This window comes from Entelurus aequoreus, linkage group LG18 (assembly GCF_033978785.1).
Source record: "Entelurus aequoreus isolate RoL-2023_Sb linkage group LG18, RoL_Eaeq_v1.1, whole genome shotgun sequence".
Lineage (NCBI taxonomy): Eukaryota > Metazoa > Chordata > Actinopteri > Syngnathiformes > Syngnathidae > Entelurus > Entelurus aequoreus.
The window spans coordinates 34,491,898-34,515,189 of record NC_084748.1 but is presented as its reverse complement, the minus strand read 5'-3'; the positions used below and the strand labels follow the sequence as shown (position 1 = coordinate 34,515,189).

The 23,292-nt window shown below is 38.0% G+C and overlaps 2 protein-coding genes across 6 annotated transcripts in view; both read right to left on the bottom strand.

The window, feature by feature from the left end:
• Positions 1–9,447, bottom strand: part of LOC133634062 (zinc finger protein Gfi-1b-like) — a 35,747-nt gene extending 26,300 nt beyond the window's left edge. Inside the window, exons 1-3 of the mRNA XM_062027028.1 lie at positions 9,309–9,447; positions 9,101–9,202; positions 840–1,000 (exon numbers count right to left, since the gene is read on the bottom strand). Coding sequence (XP_061883012.1) covers positions 840–1,000; positions 9,101–9,202; positions 9,309–9,361 — 316 coding nt within the window. The 5' untranslated portion in view covers positions 9,362–9,447. The remainder of the gene's footprint in view (positions 1–839; positions 1,001–9,100; positions 9,203–9,308) is intronic.
• A 3,705-nt stretch (positions 9,448–13,152) lies between these two features.
• evi5l (ecotropic viral integration site 5 like) overlaps positions 13,153–23,292 on the bottom strand; it is a 104,185-nt gene continuing 94,045 nt past the window's right edge. For all 5 annotated transcript variants that reach the window (XM_062027021.1, XM_062027022.1, XM_062027024.1 and 2 more), the window contains 3 exons: positions 17,929–18,048; positions 14,869–14,961; positions 13,153–13,263 (listed from right to left, as the gene is read on the bottom strand). The gene's annotated coding sequence lies outside the window, so the exon portion shown is untranslated. The remainder of the gene's footprint in view (positions 13,264–14,868; positions 14,962–17,928; positions 18,049–23,292) is intronic.

Below are 23,292 nucleotides of genomic sequence, written 5' to 3'. Positions count from 1 at the left end.
GGCCGACATCGTCTCACAAGATGTAGTTTCTCTTTAAATATCCTTCTAGAAAATGGCCTCGCAAATATATATCTGCCACCTAATCAACGTTTAGTTCTCCTTCTCTGCTATCCCGGTTTGGCCACGGCACAACACTTCCTGTTTCCTGCCAAATTGAAACTTGTGAATGGATACTTACTTTGGAATGACAAGTGAATATCCAATCACAGTCTCGTTAACATCAGGCTACTTAGATAGGCTACTGTCATCAACTTGTGATCTGATTGGCTATCGCAACTGTCTTTCAACTCTGTTTTATCAAATTCATCCGCTCACGGTCCCGATGAGTATCCAATCACAGGATGCGTAAATGTCACGTTCAACGATTTTCAAATACTGGGAATTGGTATGCCGTCGGTTTAAATGCAAAAGGTACCATCCCTACTCTGAGGTGTACTCTTGCAAAATTAGCTAAAAAATGTTAGTATACAGAGTTAACATGCTAGCATGCTACTTAAAGCATGCTAAGATGCTAATGTTAGCATGTTAGCTAACTAACATTAGCAAAGAGCATTTTGACAAGCCGAACTAAAATGTTAACTCCTGCAAAATTTGCTAAAAATATTCACTGTGGTAAGTTAGCATGCTAATGTTAGCGTATTAACTTTTAACACACATATAAGCAAGAGCATTTCGGCTTTGGAACGGTTGAAATTGGTTAATGTGGATATAGTAAGACTTTTTAATAGAGAATTGATGTTACAGAGAAGCGAAAAATTTGGGAATTTTTGGGAATGTGGAAAATAGATATTATTATGAGGAGCAATGGACGCACACACACAAAGCCAACAGAGACCCACCAGTGTGTATAAAGGTGTGTTTCTTCATGTCCGACTTCTGGTGGAACCGTTTGCTGCAGTACTGGCATGCATACGGCCGGGTGTCAGAATGGATGAGCAGATGAGTAGAAAGGGTGGAGGAGCGCTTGAACGCTTTCCCACACTCTGTGCAGGCAAACGGCCTGTCCTAACAGAAACAAAAGCAGCATTGTTATGAAATCTACCTGCTATTATTAGGTCAGTGGTGCGTCACGTGGGAATCTTATGTCAAGACAAGACTTGGCGGGGCACCAACCTCTGAGGCTGTCAACATACCAGGATCGGTACTTGGACACACCCTGACTGTCTGGTGTGTGCTTATTATTTACTTTCACTTTTGTTTTTGGAACTACTAAACCAGTGTAATACGTGTACCTCTAGTGGTATGCGGGCTCCATCTAGTGGTACGCCAAAGAATCACTTGATTACAGTACGGCGTTTTAATTTCCTGTATTCTAACAGTGTTACTGTTCGAACTGTGTGTAATGTTACAGGGTTGGAGTGCTAATCAGGCACAGATAGACAAGACAACATTCACACACTAGGGACAATTTAGTGTTGCCAGTCGACCTATCCCCAGGTGCATGTCTTTATAGAGAAAGTGCAACATTTATTTTTAATGTTTTTTTTTTTTTTTTAATAAATGTTTTTATTGAATTTGACAGGTATTACACTATACAATAGAACAGTAATCACATTTTCCTTTTTTTTCCCCCCCACCCACTTCCAAGAACAGCAACCCAACACACACCCCATACACACACAACCCCCCCCCCACCCCCCAGGTCCTACATAAGTTAAAGGTACAGTCACAAATGGAAAATAATTAGTACATCACTTTCTTCTCAACATAGGCAGATAATAAATATACACCCAGAATAAATGTAAATAAAAAAATAAAAAAAAGGAAGCTGGTTTGTGAAAGGTGAACTTTTCATGTGTCCTATAGCGTCTTTAATTTAGCTATGTAGTCAACCACACCACCCCAAACAGAATAAAACTTCCCAGGTGCCCCCCTAAGATTAAACTTTATTTTCTCCAGATCTAAATAAATCATAAGGTCTTTAAGCCATAAGGAGGCTTTGGGGCAAAATGGTGACTTCCACTCCAGCAAAATTCTCCTACGTGCTAATAAGGATGCAAAGGCGATACTATCCTTAAATTTTCTCCTTATTTGGGGATCTGATACCGTCCCAAAAATAGCCATTTCTGCACATGGTGTCAGGTTTAAATCCAATGCCTTAGCAAGGTGTTTGAAAATAGTTGTCCAATAGTCCAGCAAATGGGGACAAGACCAAAACATGTGCGTCATGTTTGCAGGTGACATGTGACATCTGTTACAAGTATCCGAAATATTGGGGTATATTTTGGAGAGTTTGGAATTAGTAAAATAAATACGGTGGACAACCTTAAATTGTATTAAATTAAGCCTTGAACAGGATGTACTGTTGTTAATTCGGGTTAAGGCAGAATCCCAATCTCCATCATCTAAAGATCTGCCAAGCTCTTTTTCCCAATTCCCTCTGATTTTATCAAGAGACGTTTTACTAAACTGGGATATTAAGATGTAGATTTTGGAGATTAGGCCTTTCTGATTTGTGGGAATATCTAAAATGGAGTCAATTAGCGAATTAGGTGGAGTATTAGGGAAAAAGAGACTATTTAATTTAACGAAATTACGAACCTGAAAGTATCGAAATAGGTGAGATTTTGGTAGGTCAAATTTTATACACAGTTCACTGAAACTAGCGAAGACATCACCAATATATAAGTCCTTTAGCCTGCTAAGGTTTGACTGCTTCCATAGAGAAAACGCTACATCTGTGCTAGGAGGGAGGAAGAGGTGGTTATTATGAATGGGGCTGTGGTTGGATAAGCCCTGCAGGCCGAAAGTATTTCTAAATTGAGACCAGATTCTAAGGGTAGAAATGACAATTGGACTACAAGTAAATTGGGATGGTCGATAAGGTAATTTTGATGTAAGTAGATCCAAGAGAGAGGTAGAACAGGAACTAGCTTCAGATTTACACCAGATCAATTCAGGTTCTTGGATCCAGAGAGTCACTTTGTGTATGTTAGCTGCCCAATAGTAGTATTTTAGATTAGGGAGTGATAAACCACCTACGGACCTATGCCTTTGCAGGAACTCTCTTCTAATCCTGGGAGTCTTGCCTTTCCATATAAAGGATGAAATTAGTTTGTTTATTATGCAAAAAAAGGAATTGGGTAAAAAGATAGGCAAACATTGAAACAGATACAAAAATCGAGGAAGCACATTCATTTTGACGCAGTTTACCCTGCCAGCAATAGTTATGTGTAAATCTTTCCACCTATCCAAATCTAATTTAAGTTTGTCGATTAGAGGTGGAAAATTGTCCTTGTAGAGCGCTGGTAGCTTGCGACCAATATGTACACCTAAGTACTTGAAGCTGTTCCTAGACATCTTAAATGGGAAATATCCATCAGGGATCTCAAGGGCCAAATTATTCACAGGGAAGCATTCACTCTTAGCGAAATTCAATTTATAGCCAGAGAATGATCCAAAATTGTTTAGCAAATCAATAATCTTTGGAATGGTAGAGATTGGATCAGATATAAACAATAGTAAATCATCCGCGTATAGAGAATGTGTGTGTTCTAGACCGCATCTATGGATTCCTTTACTGATACCGGCCGATTTAAGAGCAATGGACAAGGGTTCGATTGCAGTAACAAATAACAATGGGCTTAGAGGGCACCCCTGCCGTGTACCTCTGCCAAGTGTGAAAAATTGGGATAACATCCCATTTGTGCTTACGGCAGCCCTAGGAGAAGAGTATAGAAGTGCTATCCAAGATATATATTTAGACCCAATGTTAAACCTCTTTAAGACCTCCAATAAATATCCCCACTCCACCCTGTCGAAAGCTTTCTCTGCATCCAAAGAGACCACCACCTCTGGCGTCTCCTCGGATGCTGGAGAAAAAATAATGTTAAGAAGGCTACGAATGTTGGAAAAAGAGTGCCGGTTTTTCATAAATCCAGTTTGGTCAGGTGATATGATGTTTGGTAAAATTGATTCAAGGCGAAGGGCCAGTGCTTTAGCTAAAATCTTATAATCAGCGTTTAAGAGAGAGATGGGACGGTAAGAACTACAGTCAGAATCAACTTTTCCCGGTTTTAGTAATAAAGTTATTGACGCTTCTGTGAGAGTTTGAGGCAAGGTACCCCGGTCCAGAGAGTCATTGTACATATTTAAAAGGAGAGGAGTCAGTTTATCTGAGAATTTTTTATAAAACTCTATAGGATAGCCATCTGGGCCAGGGGCCTTGCCGCTCTGCATTAGTTTAATTGAATTTACAATTTCCCGGATTACTAAAGGTTGATCCAAAGCGCTCTCTTGAGTAGTAGTTATGGATGGAAATTTCAAGTTATCCAGGAAACGCAACATGATTGTTTTATCAGCAGCGCATTGTGAAGTATATAGTTCAGAGTAGAATGATTTGAAGGTGTCATTAATGACTGAAGGAATGACTGTAAGTTCATCTGTGAGGGTTCTGATTTGTCGAATTTGCCGAGATGCTGACTGGCTTTTAATTTGGCGTGATAGATGGCGCCCTGCCTTCTCACCGTGCTCGTACAGGAAGCCACGCGATCGTAAGAGTAATTTTTCAGTTTCTTGTGTTGACAATAAATTATAGTTCATTTGCAGATTTTGTCTATCTTTAACCAGATCAGAGTATGGAGATACTGATAGTTGTCTGTCCAATTCTGTTATACTTTCCATGAGCTGCTCCTGTTTTTGTCTTCTCAATTTGTTTTGTCTTGCTGAATAAGAAATAATCTCTCCCCGGACTACCACCTTTAATGTCTCCCAAAGTAAAGACGGGGATATGGGAGTAGAGTTGTTGGTGACAAGAAAATCATCTATCACTTTGGAAATTGTTTTGCAGAATCCGTCATCATTGAGTAGTGTGCAATTAAACCTCCATGGAGTCTGCGTTTTTTTAAAGAGTGTAAACGAAAGATCAAGTGACAATGGAGCATGGTCAGATATCACTATTGTTGAATATTCTACATTATCGACAGCCGGAAGGAGATTATCATCTATGAAAAAGTAGTCAATCCTTGAAAAAGTTTTATGGACCTGAGAATAAAAAGAAAATTGTTTTTTATCTGGGTAAAGAAAGCGCCACGGGTCCACACCTCCTATTTGACCCATGAGATTTGAAATTGTTTTGGCCATTTTTAATGGGGGGCCCTGCCTTGGACTAGATTTGTCTAGCAACGGGTCTATTGCACAGTTCAGGTCCCCCCCCAATATTAAACGATGAGAACTGAGGTCTGGCAAAAGTGAAAACACTTTCCTAATAAATGCTTCATCATCCCAATTGGGTGCATAAAGGTTGGCAAGGACAACAGACATATTATTAAGAGAACCCGAGACTATTACAAAACGACCTTGATGGTCAGTTATGACATTTGTTGGGCTAAACTGGATTCTTTTGTGTATTAAAATAGCTGTGCCCCTTGCTTTACTGCTAAAATTTGAGTGAAAAGATTGTCCAACCCATGAGGCCTTTAATCTATGGTGATCCTTAGTGGTCAGATGAGTCTCTTGTAGGAAAGCAATTTCAGTTTTAAGGTGTTTTAAATGGGAAAATACTCTACCTCTTTTAACTGGGCCATTGATCCCTTTAACGTTCCAAGAAACAAATCTCAAGCAAGATAACCCTTTTTTGTTTGTATTAGCCATAATCACATTTATAAAAAATATGGTGAGATGACACAATGCCTTGTAGAAGGAAGTGATATTAACATACAGATAGGACTAAAAGAAAAGACAAATTTGTAGGACCTAACACACAAAACCCCCCCAAAAAAACCCATAGCAACAAAGAACAAATATACACTCCTAAACCACCCTAAGCTTGTCCTAAGAACTAGAACTAGCAGCGGGACTCCATAAACTCTATTACTTCCGTATGACATTAATCTGTGAACTAATATCACCGAGCAGATAGGGCTCCTGTATCTGCTAATGTGTCTATAATGTACAGTAAATGACACTTAAATAGGAATAAGCAAAAAAAAATAAAAAATAAAAATTTAATAAATAAATAAAGACAAAAAAAAAAAGTTGCATTGCAGAAATTGACCAACAAATATAACCATACCTCAAATAAGTTGCACAACAGGATGATTAGTTGCCTGCAAGCCTAAATAAACAATGTCCATTGTTTTTCTGACGCACCCGTTAATGTCCTCTTCAGTGTAATTTTGGCCTGAAACGTCTTCCATACAAAGTCATCTTCCACTAACCTGTGGGAGCGATGCGTTCGTGGTAAAAGTCCTGGGCTTTTTGTGGAGACTCAAAGTACAAGTTTTCATTTCTGAAGGATACCTGGAGACGGGCGGGGTGCAGCAAGCGAAATTTAATTCCTTTCAGGTAGAGCGCATTTTTGACGGGGTTGAAAGCAGCTCGTTTCTTGGCCAAAGTAGGGCTGATGTCCGGGTAAACTCTCAGCTCGGTGCCGCGGTAATCCAATTTATGCTGTCTGGCCCATCTGAGGACTTTTTCTTTCTCCTGGAAACGGAGGAATTTAACAATGAAAGTCCGCGGTTTTCCGGCGCCAGCATCCAATGGTCTGGGACCGAGGGAGCGGTGAGCTCTCTCTATCTCCGGTGGGCTGCTGAAGACATCAGGACCCGCTATCGCCATTAGCAAGTCAGACGCAAATTTGGTCGGATCTTGCTCCTTCTCGCTTCCCTCTGGGATGTTGATAATCCTCAAATTAGAGCGGCGAGACCGGTTTTCGAGGTCGTCCACTCGTTCCAGGAGCACCGTAGTTTGGGACTGCAGAGACTTCACAGCGGCTTCCATCTCGGTGAGTTTTTCAAAGTTTTCACCCACTGTAACTTCGGTTCTAGTCAGCCGGCTGTTAAATGACGTCACCTGTTGTCCTAATAAATCGACTGACTGCTTCAGGGACTCAGTCGATTGTTGAATCAAAAAAGCCATATCAGCCTTGAAGCTATCGCGCTGTTTATTGAGGAGAGCCTCGATGTCGTTCTTGGTGACTGGGTCAGATTGACCCTCGAATTCGGCTCTCTTGTCTTCCGACCCTGAAGCTGCTGCTGCGGCCGCCATGTTAGCTAGTTTAGCCGAGACGCTCGCTGCTCGAGTTATTGCTGTTGCCGATTTTGTCTTCGAGCTGCTCATCACGTCGCAATAGCCACACTATCTCGCACAAAAAAGGGTGCGTCAGCCAGGAAAAAATACCGTGAAGTAGTTAGACTTTTAAAGAGTAAATGAAAAGTTTGGTCGGAGCCCTCCTCTCACACGTCTGCCCTCTACCTCATCCGGTCACCGTCCATCTCTGGCTCATTTTTAATGTTTTTGTTGCTTGGCCCGTGTACCACTTGTCAATTAAGTTTTGCGTGTCTGCATAGTTCATGTGTAATCATGCAACGTATTAAAAACATATATATGTCATGAGTGTTAATTTTGACAGCAGTTTTTAATTTAGTTTTAGTCATAGTCTTTTTTTTATTTTATATTGTGTATAAACTACACTGGGTGTGCACAGTAATTGGCGTCTCGGCCACTGTCCCATGTAATGTAATATATATATATATATATATATATATATATATATATATATATATATATATATATATATATATATATATATATATATATATATATATATATATATATATATATATATATATTTATACTGTATATATATTAAGTTAAAAGTTAAAGTATCACTGACAGTCACACACACACACTATGTGTGGTGAAACTATTCTCTGCATTTGACCCATCCCTTTGTTCCACCCCCTGGCAGGGTAATCATGCAACGTATTAAAAACATATATATGTCATAAGTGTTAATTTTGACAGCAGTTTGTAATTTAGTTTTAGTCATAGTCTTTTTTTTATTTTATATTGTGTATAAACTACACTGGGTGTGCACAGTAATTGGCATCTCGGCCACTGTCCCATGTAATATATATATATATATATATATATATATATATATATATATATATATATATATATATATATATATATATATATATATATATATATATATATATATATATATATATATATATATATATATATATATATATATATATATATATATATATATATATATATATATATATATATATATATATATATATATATATATATATTTATTTATTTATTTATTTATTTATTTATTTATTTATTTATTTGTTTGTTTGTTTGTTTGTTTGTTTGTTTGTTTGTTTGTTTGTTTGTTTGTTTGTTTATATATATATATATATATTTGTTTGTTTGTTTATATATATATATATATATATATATAAATATATATATATATATATATATATATATATATATATATATATATATATATATATATATATATATATATATATTTATACTGTATATATTTTAAGTTAAAAGTTAAAGTATCACTGACAGTCACACACACACACTATGTGTGGTGAAACTATTCTCTGCATTTGACCCATCCCTTTGTTCCACCCCCTGGCAGGTGATGGGAGCAGTGAGCAGCAGCGGTGGCCACGCTCTGGAATCATATATCATACATACATATATCTCATACATACATACATATATATATATCATACATACATATAACATACATACATATAACACATACATATATATAGCATACATACAACCTACAATATACATACATACAACATACATACATACTGTACATACAATATACATATAACATACATACATACATACATACTAGGGTTGTACGGTATACTGTATATATACACACTATAACATACATAAATACAAATTAAATATATACAATAATTAAATGAGTAATCAAAACTACTGCTTAATACAATAATTATTATAATAATAAATTATTATGATTTATATTTGTTTATTATTATAAAAGTTAGGATTTAAATTAAAAAATCCATAATATATATATTTATGTATGTGTCTACATACATAGACATATATACATACACACCCTATACAAATATATCAATTTAAAAAATATATATACAATAAAAATAAAGATATGTTATAATTAAAGTAAGTCATTAAATGTATTATTTATCTTTATTTAAATAGTGATCATAAATTAATATATTATTAAATGTACTGTAATATCAATAATAACAATAACAATAATAATAATAAACATATATGAACAATTCATAAGGGGAATTATTATTGTAAAGCCCAACCAAAGCAAGCAATCAATGCTTACCTTCCCCCTATCTGTTGTGTATGACAGGATGTGTGCTGGCGTCCTGGTTCCATGGCACTTGTACATGTGTCTCTTGAAACCGGACACATTCGTAGTAAATATCTGCAAAAATAAGAATAAAAAAATGCTTTTTTTTTTCATTTGTTCCAAATAAGATATTCAATATACTGTACAAGCGTGCTCGCATTTTGAAGGCTCAAAGACCTACTTTGCCACAGAGTGGACACTCTTTTCTGGGAGAAATTTTCTTTGAATTGTCATGGTACTTCTGGTCCTGGAAGTACGGATGTAAAACTTCAATTTGCCTTTCTGAACTCACTTGAGGTCTGGAGCACACAGCGGCTTGAGGGGCTTCTTTGGAAGTATCTTTGTGGTCTGGACAGCAGGGATCAGCAGATGTGGGCTCTAGGAGGAAAGTCCAGACCGTTTTAAAGTCAGATATCATATCCATATATGCTATGTGAAATGTTAACCTTCAGAGGACTTATCAGGAAAGTTCTGCAGTGATTCAAGGACGACTGTGTCAATATCCTGTATGGGTGCTGTGGCGTCCCCCTGGGATGTGTACCAGGGCCCCTTCTCTTTTTCTGCTGCATTCATTGCAGGACTCTGTTCTGACTGAAGGGGCTCTAAACCTCCTCGCTTTACTAAAAATGACCGAGGCATCACCCTGAAGAGGAAAACAAAAGCAGATCTGCTTAACATTCTACTCCATTTATTCCAGTTATGCCAACCAACAATGTTCTGATCTTAAAGGCCGACTAAAACCCACTACTACCGACCACACAGTCTGATAGTTTATATATCAATGATGAAATCTTAACATTGCAACACATGCCAATACGGCCGGGTTAACTTATAAAGTGCAATTTTAAATTTCCCGGGGAACTTCCGGTTGAAAACGTCTATGTATGATGACGTTTGCGCGTGACGTCGATGGTTGAAACGGAAGTATTGGGACACATTGTATCACAATACAAACAGCTCTGTTTTCATCGCAAAATTCCACAGTATTCTGGACATCTGTGTTGGTGAATCTTTTGCAATTTGTTTAATGAACAATGGAGACTGCAAAGAAGAAAGCTGTAGGTGGGATCTGTGTATTAGCGGCTGGCTACAGCAACACAACCAGGAGGACTTTGAGTTGGATAGCAGACGCGCTATCCGACGCTAGCCGCCGACCGCATCGATGATCGGGTGAAGTCCTTCGTCGCGCCGTCGATTGCTGGAACGCAGGTGAGCACGGGTGTTGATGAGCAGATGAGGGCTGGCATAGGTGGAGCGCTAATGTTTTTATCATAGCTCTGACGAGGTCCCGTAGCTAAGTTAGCTTCAATGGCGTCGTTAGCAATAGCATTGCTAGGCTTCGACAGGTGGCAGAGCATTAACCGTGTAGTTACAGGTCCAGTGTTTGGTTCGGTGTCTCCTGATAGTAGTAATGTTGATCTTCTGTCTATCCTTCCAGTCAGGGGCTTATTTCTTTTGTTTCTATCTGCATTTAAGCACGATGCTATCACGTTAGCTCCGTAGCTAAAGTGCTTCACCGATGTATTGTCGTGGAGATAAAAGTCACTGTGAATGTCCATTTCGCGTTCTCGACTCTCATTTTCAAGAGGATATAGTATCCGAGGTGGTTTAAAATACAAATCCGTGATCCACAATAGAAAAAGGAGAAAGTGTGGAATCCAATGAGCCCTTTTACCTCAGTTACGGTCAGAGCAAAAAAAGATACGTCCTGCACTGCACTCTAGTCCTTCACTCTCACGTCCCTCATCCACGAATCTTTCATCCTCGCTCAAATTAATGGGGTAATCGTCGCTTTCTCTGTCCGAATCGCTCTCGCTGCTGGTGTAAACATTGGGGAAATGTGAGGAGCCCTTCAACCTGCGACGTCACGCTACTTCCGGTACAGGCAAGGCTTTTTTTATCAGCGACCAAAAGTTGCGAACTTTATCGTCGATGTTCTCTACTAAATCCTTTCAGCAAAAATATGGCAATATCGCGAAATGATCAAGTATGAGTCGCTCCCCCTCCCTCAACGTTGACCTCGGCACTCTGACCCCGTATCTCAGCGACTGTGTCACAAACCTGGGGGTAAAGTTCGACTCAGATTTTAAATTCGAAAAACAAATCAGCAGCGTCGTACAAAAAAGCTTTTATCAATTACGCCAAATAGCGAAAGTGAAACCGCTTCTATCAGGACATGATCTCGAGAAATTAATCCACGCCTTTATCTCGACTCGTTTAGACTACTGCAATGCCCTGTATGTAGGCATTAGCCAGGCCTCCCTCGCCCGCCTGCAGCTCGTGCAGAACTCTGCTGCTCGTCTGCTAACACAGACCCGCAGACGTGAGCACATCACCCCTATATTAGCGTCCCTTCACTGGCTCCCTGTGCGTTACAGAATCAATTTTAAACTCCCTTTATTTGTTTTTAAATGTCTAAACAACCTCGCGCCAACATATTTCTCCGACCTCCTTCAGCCTTACTGCCCCACCCGATCCCTAAGATCAGCCGATCAGCTGCTACTGACGGTCCCGGACACAAGGCTGAAGCTTAGAGGTGACAGAGCTTTCGCTGCTGCTGCTCCCAAGCTCTGGAACAACCTACCTCTGAGTGTTAGACAAGCCTCCTCTCTTCCTGTTTTTAAATCTCTATTAAAAACATTTTTATTCCATGGCTTTTAACACAGTGATATCCATCCTGCAATGGCGCCCCATAATACACCTGCTGTGAACCTGTTTTTATGTTTTTATATTTTATTTATTTATTTTTTATCGTGTTCTGTTTGTGTTGTGTTTGCTCGGTTCTCGTATTATTTTTAACCTGCCCATTGTACAGCACTTTGGCTGCCCCTGTGGTAAATTTTAAATGTGCTTTATAAATAAAGTTGATTTGATTTTGATTTGATGACACATAGAATGGATCTGCTATCCCCGTTTAAATTAAAAAAATTCATTTCAGTAGGCCTTTAATCTCACATGTCATCATTAAAACTGGTGTGATTTTCCTTGGTTTGATTTGTTTCTGGCAGCTCCTATGAAAATGCTAACCTAATCCTAGTCTAAAAAAAAATAAACATACAAGTCACACGCAGTGCTTAAGTCGTCCATAAGATGGCAGCATAAATACATTTTTAAATGGAGCGTGTGTATTAGTGCAAGTAGGGACAAATAGGGACAAATATGAATGTGAATTGAATAGACCAGGGGTGTCAAACTCATTTTAGATCGGGGGGCACATGGAGAAAAATCTACTCCCAAGTGGGCCGGACTGGTAAAATCACGGCACGATAACTAAAAAATATAGACAACTTCAGAATGTTTTCTTTGTTTAAAAATAGAACAAGCACAAATGTGCAAATCATAATGTTGTTAAGTTTTGTTTTTTTACACCTACGTGTTGCGGTTAATAATTTATCTGTCGTTATTTATATTTTCTGAATAAATTATGTGATAATGTTCATCAGTCAACTCATAGGTGTTAATTTTCAATCTATCCAGATAGAAAAAATATATCAAAATCAAATTACAGGATGTTATTTATGTAGTTTGATCATTTTCCTCGACCGATGTACTAACATCATGTGGCTTATTTTGTTCATATGTAGCATCAACTACAAATATACAAAGCATTGCTATTGCGACATCCAGTGGGCACATTTAGAACAGCTGTTTCTTTCATTCAAAAATTTCAGGTTAATTTTTATACTTAGCAAACTCATCCCGCGGGCCGGATAAAACCTGTTCGCGGGCCTGATCTGGCCCTCGGGCCGTATGTTTGACACCCCTGGAATAGACAGTTACAATGTGAGAACAGTGGTTTAGGGTTGCTTAATTTCTGTGCATTCACACTGCTGTGCTGTGATTTTTTTTTCAGATTAACACTTAACTAGGCATAGCAACAAAGCTAAACATGTATTATTTATGACTGACAATTGTTTTTTTCTTGTCTTTGATAATAAAATATGAGTGAGTCAACAGAACAATAAAAATGATCAAAGTTAATCCGTCTTCTGCCATTCTAGTCACTGCCATCGACAATTCACCCACCTTGCTCCCAGTGCCACCCACACTGGATTGGAGGACTACAGATGGAAACTATGCTTTAATCTGGCTCATTTATGGTCTGCACAGATGATTTTTCATTAGTGTGCATTGGCCTGGACAAAAAAAAATTGAATTAAATACAATCAAAATACTGCAAATACATACTGACAACACTGCAAAAAAAGAGTTCAGATAAAAAGACTAGATTTTAGGAAAAAATACTAAAACCTAGTGAAATTAACTAGCCGCATGAACAGATTATTTTACTTGATAAGACATCCTAATGATAATTTAGACAGAAATAAGTATTTTATAATGTAAACAAGCTTTATTCAACTTGCAATCCTTAAATTAAGCATCCTCAAGATGTTGCAGAATCTTCAAACAAGATTTTCTACGTGGGAAAAATCAAAATACCTTATTTGAATACTTATTTTCCTTATTTTATATTTTTATATGTTTATTTATATATATTTTTTCAAAATATACATAAAAAAATACAATTATTTATGATAAAATTAAGTAAATTAAAACTAGGAAATTTCTAGAAAATGCCATTTTAAATCTTGGCAAGTGGCAAAAAATTTGCAGTGTATAAATATCAAAAAAATTATTTTAAAAAGTATGAATAAATTCAACAATCATTTATTTCCCTTATGCGATGAATAAAGTATATACTTTATATTACGGCTGTTAAAAATAAGTTGACTAGTTTGAGTAATAAAAAAAAAATTGCTTGAATAATGTATATACGCAGATTATTCAGGCAATTAATTTTGAGCCGACATGCTCCTTTACCTCAACCGTGGATGGTTACCTGAAAAGTATTGCGGGTTGTTATACGGTCAGTGATCAGATCAGTGCATACGTCAGTACAAAAATGAGTGAGGAGACACGACTGGTCTGCTCACTGGCAAATTTCACTCCAAACTAAACCTTGAAAGGACGTTAGATTAAACGGTTACCAAATTACGAGCAAATAAATCATGATGTGCGTTCAATTAAAATATTTGAAAAATATTCCTGTATGACATTCTGACAAAATTGCATTTGCGTCCAGATATTGGGATCTTTAAGTAAATTTTAATTATGCAAGTGTGTAATAACCTGTGATTAATCATGGATAATCCAAATTCAAAAGTGCATCACGAATGAAAAAAACACTACTTTTGACAAAAAGAAGTGCAAGGTGAGATCTTTGTGTTTGATTTTCATATGACTGACAAGTGCCATTTCTTTATGCTATATTGTGGTAATTTGTCAGTAAGGGCACAATGTCGGAATTGGACGGTTATAAAATGACTTTGGTGAGCTACTCAAAACTGGGTGGCGAGCTACTTGTAGCTCACGAGCAACTTGTTGGAGACCCCTGATCTACAGTCGGTCTAAAGTTGAAAAAGTCTGAAGAAGAACAACCTTTTTGTTGTTGTTTTGTTGGTAAAAAAAGACAACAAAAATGTATACAAATAATTTTTAGAATACTATTTTAATTGTAATTATTTTTAATAATAGCAAATGAAAGAAATATTGTCCAATAACTTTTTGTTTGTTCCAATCAATAACCACAATATTGAAGACCATAAAGGGAGTCAATATCAACACAAAATATCAAAGTTTTAAATAAAGCATGCCATATTATTCAAAAAATATAATCATCATTACTATTTTAAAATATAGTACTCAGGACATAGGTAAAATATGCTGTGTATAAAACTCACCGATGTACAGTAGGTCACAGGCAAAGCACGCTCACACCGCTGCATGAAGATGAACGAGGTTGTCGGTCATGAGGAGGATGATTGTTGAAGGCTCTTAGAGAAGGAAGCGTTTTCATCTGTCAGCCAACAACCACACTGCTTCCTCACACTAACCAAAAACGTGCAGATTCTTGTCAGAGCAGAAATCTGTTCAGGTTCACATTTCAAAACCACTGTGTAGACAGTATCATGCCGTAGTTACATTACAGTGTAATGAGTTTTCTTTAAAGGGAATTTGGCCAATCATCCACAATCCCTCTGGGAGACAAGAACACATGTCTTTCCCTTCTATGTGCATTCTAAATAGTGAAAAACCTTTAGCACAGTGGTTATTAACCTGGGTTCGATCGAACCCTAGGGGTTTGGTGAGTTGGCCTCAGGGGTTCGGCAGAGCCTCCGCCGCGGAGGTAAAGACACATCCGACTTATCGTGTAAATAAAAACTTCTCCCTATCAGCGTATTAAAAACAATGTTCCCCCTAATTTTCCATCTGATTTGCAGGTTGTTTGATTGATCGATTTAAACTTTTACTAGCAGATTGCAAAGGAAGAGAATACATTACATGAAACAGTACAGTTTACACAGTGCAGTACATATTCCGTACAATTGACCACTAAATGGTAACACCCGAATACGTTTTTCAACTTGTTTAAGTCGGGGTCCACGTTAATTAATTCATGGTAATGTGTGTAAGGTGTGTAATTTGTTGTGAGTTCAAGCACTGTTGGTTTTGTTCTTTGTACAAGGTCATGTTTATGCACGGTTAATTTTGTGCACCGGTAAAAAAACATATGACTTTTTCTTGAATTTGAAAAAAAATGTTTTGGTTTTTTTTCACTAAAGAAGGGTTCAGTGAATGCGCATATAAAACTGGTGGGGTTCGGTACCTCCAACAAGGTTAAGAACCACTGCTTTAGTGCAAGGCGGCTAACAATGCAGGTAATCAGGGTTCATCTATTCAGCCTACAAAGCCCTCTAAAAACTTCCAAAAACCGCCAACAACGCTCCATTTATATGCTGTGACCTGTATATTAAACAAGCCACAGTGACTAGAGGCGCACAAAAAACAAATCGTGATTATTATTTATCCTGATTTTAAATCGAATCATCTTTTTTTTTTTAATCGATTCAAATTGTTTTCAAAATAGATTTTTAACGTCATCTCCATGCAACCAGAGGGAGCCGAAGTTTCTAATAGCTACATCGAGGAACTACTTCACTGGGGTCGTGACACATTGCCATGCTCACGCAGCTCCGAGTAGCCAGCTACCAGCTACCTTGATTGAGCTGTTAATAATGTTGGTTGTGAACACCCGAAAATTAGGAAGAAAAAGGAAATTGAGCTGCTTCTGCTGCTGCGGTTTGAGTTCGGAATAGTTAATGCTAGGGCATAAATCGTGCATCTCACCTGTATAGTAGAAAGTTGTGGCACCAAACCGGGACGTTGGTCAACTTTGAAAATCCACACCGTCCGTTCACATTTGAACCGATATGGTACCAATTCCCGGTGACTGGGAATAGATACTGGTACTCAACGCTGCCAATTTTTGGTACGTTTATGTGTGTTAATAAATATTGTTTTTCTAAATAAAATCTTAGCAACATTTAAAAATGAGCTGATGATAACCGCTGTTCTTGTTTTATTATCAAATTTCTGAGTCTCATTTGCAGGTACAGCATGACACTAAGTTGCATTTGCAGTGGCAAGTCCAACACGTCCAACAGTAGCGTATAGTTTATGCTGTGGTATTGTTTTTCGATTGCGCCCTAAAAAGCGTTAATACTGTAATTATTTGTACTTATCACGCACCAGCTGTTTGATTGTAACGTGCATCTTAGTTGTAGTTTTCATTAACAAATTGAGAGGTGATGAAGTCGTCATGTAAAGTCGCTAATGCTAATCAGTAGCATGTCAATAGCAAAGCCAATGTATATCAGCATCAAGCTAGCGCATTTTTGGAAAAGGGAAGCTTTATTTTGCTTGGGGCGTTTTTGAGTCAATTTCTTTGTTGGCATTGAAAATTGGAGTGATCGCTAAGTGGCAAAGCGCGAAGAGTCAGCAACCGGGCGTGACGTCACGCACAACTCAGGCCCCAAAAACAAGGCACCATTGGATTTTACGTGAATCGCTGCCCAGTAGGACCGCTGGGATTAGGTCTGTGCCAAAAAAAAGGTACCGAACCCTACCACCAGCTTCATACTACAAAACCCAAAACCGGTGAAGTAGTGTAATTCGTAAATAAAAACAGAATACAATGATTTGCAAATCCTTTTCAACTTATATTCAATTGAATAGACTGCAAAGACAAGATATTTAGTGTCCGACCTAAGAAACTTAATTTTTTTTTGTGCAAATAATCATTAACTTAAAATTTAATGGCAGCAACACATTGCAAAAATGTTGGCACAGGGGCATTTTTATCAATGTGTTACATGGCCTTTCCTTTTAACAACACTCAATAAACTGAGGGAACTGAGGAGACCAATTTTTGAAGCTTTTCAGGTGGAATTCTTTCCCATTCTTGCTTGATGTACAGCTTAAGTTGTTCAACAGTCCGGGGTCTCCGTTGTGGTATTTTAAGGCTTCATATTGCGCCACACATTTTCAATGGGAGACAGGTCTGGACTACAGGCAGGCCAGTCTAGTATACGCACTCTTTTACTATGAAGCCACGCTATTGTAACACGTGGCTTGGCATTGTCTTGCTGAAATAAGCAGGGGCGTCCATGATAACGTTGCTTGGATGGCAACATATGTTGCTCCAAAACCTTTATGTACGTTTCAGCATTAATGTTGCCTTCACAGATGTGTAAGTTACCCATGCCTTGGGCACTAATACACCCCCATTCCATCACAGGTGCTGGCTTTTGAACTTTGCGCCTATAACAATTCCGGATGGTTCTTTTCCTCTTTATTCTGGAGGACATATTTGTTGTAATAGAAAAAATAATTCTCTCATAGGATCACATTTAGTGTAGAAGTAATATAAACAAGTAGAAATAGAACATTTATGTACTCACCCATCTTTGACGATACAATGGACTTGGAGAGACGCTTGGCCCAAACAACGCATTTGAAGAAGAGTCTACCAAAACGATGAGGAAGTGCAAAGTTGTAAGTTAAAGGCAGGCAGCAAGGGTCTGTTAATGCAAAAAAAAACAAATTAAAAAAAATAAGTGGTTGCCGTGAACACAACCCCTTCTAGTCGTATCATACTGAACACCAAGACAGAGACGTTTTGTCACATGGTGTGTCAATTTCTGCTTCTAAGGTAACCATCACAGTCTAGTACCCTTCAAAGGTGACATCATAAAAAAACAAAACATCACAAAAGCCAAAGACGAAGCAAAACACCTGTGGAGTTAATCCTTTAGATCAGTGGTCTTCAGTTTTTGACCCTCAGACTGAAGCACAATGGAGCGGGGGAACCCCAACTCGGGGGATTTATAATCTATCTCACGATATACATTACATCCTCTTTTGTGAGAACTATGTTTTAAGATGAATTATTTGGCATATACATGATAATGTAACCATTTCACAACGGATTACCAATGCTCCTAATTTAGCTGCTGACATATGCAGTAACATATTCAGTCATTTCCACTTGAATTGTTTAATTAAAACTATTATTACTATTACTATTATGAATCTACTTTCTGCTATAACACTATTCTATCTGCACGTTTTTTACAATATAATAAACACTTATTCGTCTGTTGTTCGGATACTTTAGTTTTGGGCGATACTACCTATTTGTGTACCAAGTCGTTACCGGGGTCATACCAATACTGCTATTAATACTTCCAATTTTCAATGATTACATTTTTGATCACAATTATAATCAGACAAAAACAAAGGATGGTGGTGCAACAATGTCGATTAGATATTACAATTATTTCCTTCTTCCCTTTTTTCACATACAAAATGTATAATAATGTCAATAGTGCAAATAACTAAACATGAGATCATTAGATTTTTGCCCTTGAAGTCTTCCTGTGTCCATGGACTCATTTCCCGACTTTGTAAACTGTAACAACAACAACAAAACAAGATTTTGTGGTAATAAAAAAATATCGATCTAATCACTGTTGTATCGACCATTAGTGAGCAATATGTAGTATTTATTAATTTATTTTTTTTCATTACGCTTTACTTCTGTTACTGTATGTAAAAACCTGCTCCGCAACAATGTAATTTCTCCATTGTGGGATAAATAAAAGTCTATCCTATCCTATACCATACTTAGACTTAGACTTCCTTTTATTGTCATTCAAACTTGAACTTTACAGTACAGATAAGAACAACATTTTGTTGCATTAGCTCATGGTAGTGCAGGATAAAAGAGCAATAATGTGCAGATATAAATAAATAGATTACTGTACATATAAATATATTGCACTTTTGCATATGCATCCACGTTTCTGGATTTATGTTATATTGTCTTTATATTCCAGCGAGTTAATCCGTTTTTGGGGAAATTGAGGGGATTATTATGATGCGTTCAAGAGTCTTACGGCCTGAGGGAAGAAGCTGTTACAGAACCTGGAGGTTCTGCTACGGAGGCTGCGGAACCTCTTTCTAGAGTCCAGCAGTGAAAACAGTCCTTGGTGGGGGTGGGGGGAGTCTCTACAGATTTTCTGAGCCCTGGTCAGGCAGCGGCTTTTTGCGATTTCCCGGATAGGAGGAAGAGGAGTCCTGATGATCTTTTCCGCCGTCCTCATCACTCTCTGGAGAGACTTCCAGTCTGAGGCACTGCAGGCTCCAGTCCAGACAGAGATGCAGTTGGTCAGTAGACTCTCTATAGTGCCTCTGTAGAATGTGGTGAGAACGGGGGGAGGGAGCTGTGCTCTTTTCATCCGACGCAACAAGTGCATGTGCTGCGGAGCTCTTTTTACAAGAGCTCCGGTGTGTAGGGACCAGGTCATATTGTCAGTTATCTGCACCCCCAGGAACTTGGTGCTGCTTACGATCTCCACTGCTGTGCCGTTGATGAAGCGTGCAGTGTGGCTGGACTGGTGCCTCCTGAAGTACTTAGTATGGCGGAATAGAGCGACTATTATTACCTCCATTGTTAGCTGACTTTCGCCATCATTTATTTACAATTTAGAATGCCTAGAAAAGAAAAACATATGTGTGTTTGTCTTACATACACATACCGCTGCCTTGTGGGTTAGTCTGGGAAGACAAAGGGCTAGGGGAGCACACCCTGAGAGAAAAGCAAGGGCTGGTAGGCGCACCATAGGCGGTCCTCCGACAGACCGGAGGTCCGGCAGCCTCCTGCAGCTGTGAGGAGGTGCCGGTCGTCCTGGGTTTCTCTTGCCACCGGATACAGCTCCCCACAGCGAAGAAGTGACATTGGAGTCTGCGCGTCTCCCTCGTCGAAAAAGACCTCAACGGCGAAGTGGGCGGATGATGGTTGCATAGAAGCTCCACAACGGTCACAAAGGCGGGAGAAGGCTGCAGCAAAGATGGGCCCCCAATTGTCTTGGTCTCCATGACATTGGACTCTGGCCTTCTCTTTGCCAAGGACAGTGTGGTGGCTGCCTGTGCACCAGTCTCCCCACTTTAAAAGATTCCACGCACAGGCGTTCTCCTGAAGGCAATCCCACCAACAGGAGGACAATCATACTCGTGTCGAGTGATCGCCGCCGACAACGACATACGGATTGGGAATGATAGACAAAATAAAATAAAAGTGTGATTCCCCTTTAATAATAAGCCACGAGCAGGCCTTTGCTAAAGGTGCAATGTCAAAGTTTTATTTTGTATCATTCGTAGGATACACAACACTGAAATGCCTTTTTTTTTTTAATAATCATCCCATCATAATAGAGTTGACTTCATATAGTTTGTAGTTGTATTAAATGTGTTTGACAAGCAGTTGAAATGCAAGAATGGGGACAGGATGGTTGCGGATGAGCACAGTTGGACGCCACACGGTTAAGTAAAGGTGCCATCACAGCCGAGTCCACGCCAAATAGACTTGATCGCCACAACTCTTGCTTCAAAAGAAGGTAGATACAGCGTGTTTATGGCACATTAAAGATGAGCATGGGTGGATGGCAGTGGTACAAAATGATGATAAAAGCACAAATCTCCCATAGTCAGAGACAAAATGCTTTGTCAGTCATAATTAGCGTTTCGTTTAGGTTCACTTTACAGCACATGAGGGGTTGTGGAAACACTAAAATGTAAACTTGAGAGCCTTTTTGCTTTATGTGATAAACACACGCTGACTTACAGTACAGTAGGTCTTTTGCACCATGTCCCCAAAATACCTGTCCTGGAAACGACACTAAGCATGACATTTAACTCACTCGCTGAGGAAAATGGGCTTTTTAGAAATGACAAAGCAGTTATAACCAATATTATTTAACCCCTATTGTGATTCTTATTTCAAATATGTAAAAAAAAAGATGGCCTATGTATTTATTTTGTTTGTAACATATACAGTATGTACAGTAAGAAGGGGATTCATATGGGCCCATTCGTCATGGTTTACCTGACACATAAAACGTGACAAATTAGATTGGGGGGGAAGCATTATTAACTTTAGTTGCCAGATGAGTGCAGTGAGTGTTGAATATCTCAAAATGTGGCAATTGCAACTTTGACCACAGTGTCAGTTACTATATAGAGTGGCGCTTTCAATCATTTTTAGCAGACTGCATTGTAAAACGATGAATCCCCCCCTGCCCCCTCTTCCTCTCACGTGAGAGCCACCCAGAAATGGGGCCATATCAATACTTTCCCTCCTGCCGAACAAATTCCAAATTTTAAGTTTTGTTGGTTTATCACAAACTTCTGTAAACTAATACTCAGCTAAAAAAATAACGTGGTTGGAACCTTATAGCATTCACTACTTTGTTGGCTAGATAATGTTAAATTAGAAGGCAACAGCACCCCCTTGCCACACCCGCTGGATTAGAGATGTTCTTTATTTTCTCAAATTTGAAAAGAACTCCAGGGTGCCTTTCTGAGATATGTAGGAGAGACTGATCTCCAAATTAACCCCATTTGAAACACAATTGAAATGTGGGTGGTTGATGAGCCTTTTGCGTGCCTGTGGGTTGCTATAACTCTCTTAGTCCATTCAGGAATGCAGCTGTCTGTGGTTTTATGTTGACATCTCTTTGTGGTTTCTTACTTTATTTATTATTATTATTTTATATTTTTTACTTAATTGTATTTTACTTGTTGGGGGGAAAACAGCAGTTGATGAGTGTTGGACAACTCCTGTCAATTATATGTGTATGAAAATCAATAAATGTTTAAAAACAAAAACTTGGTTGGACATTTGGGAGCAAATGTACATGCAACACATCACAGCAGATCATAGCAATCCCCAGCTACTGTGCGAATACCTTCCCTCGTCTGGAAGCTATCAAAACAACGGGATGGTTTAGCATTACAAATACAGTAGTACCTCGACTTAAGATTATTTTAAGATAAAAGCGCTGTCTTTCGGCTTGTTATTTTTAAGTTGCAAAAGAAAATTTGAGTTACAAGCATCCCCGCCATTAGTTGGTGTAGCAAATGTCACATGCCTTTGATTTGACTGATTGTGTTTAAGATTATTTTTCCATCTGATCTTTTTTTTTTTTAAATATATATAGTTTACCTTTGTTTAAATTATGTTTTAGTCTGTCTTATGTCTTTGCTTTTATGGTTTCTTTATATATATATATATATATATATATATATATATATATATATATATATATATATATATATATATATATATATATATATATATATATATATATATATATATATATATATATATATATATATATATATATATATATATATTTAACTTGTTTGTGGTGTACTGCCCTTTTTTTAAACTGTGGTTGTTTTTAAAGGGCTTTATAAATAAAGTAGGCAAGCTTTTAGCTAGAGATGGACTTAACCTTGTTTTTTCAACAATGGGAAGGACGTTTAAGAGAATTGGTTGACATTTATTGAATTAAAAAAAGAAATCCTTTAAAACGTGACCGCTCAATTTGAGTGGAGCAATGCCAGTCTGCGCCATACTGAAGCAGAATGAGTAATGCTAGCCAAAAATGCTGAAATAATGAACAAACGGCAGACATTTATCCATGAAAATATGGAGAAGGAAATACTGGAAGGAAATACCGTAGAAGTCCACTCTTCAAGGTAAATGCTGTACATTAATATTACTTCATAAAACTACTGTAGTTGTTAGTAGTATATTGTATTGCATTTTTACTTTCAGTATTTCTTATATAAAAGTTAGTTTTTCTTTTTAAAAAACATGTTACATGTTAAGAGTGTGCTGTTATGGGGGGGCTTTGGGATACACAATGCTTTGAGTTAGGAGCTCTGTCCCAGAAGCAATTAAGTTCATAAATGGAGGT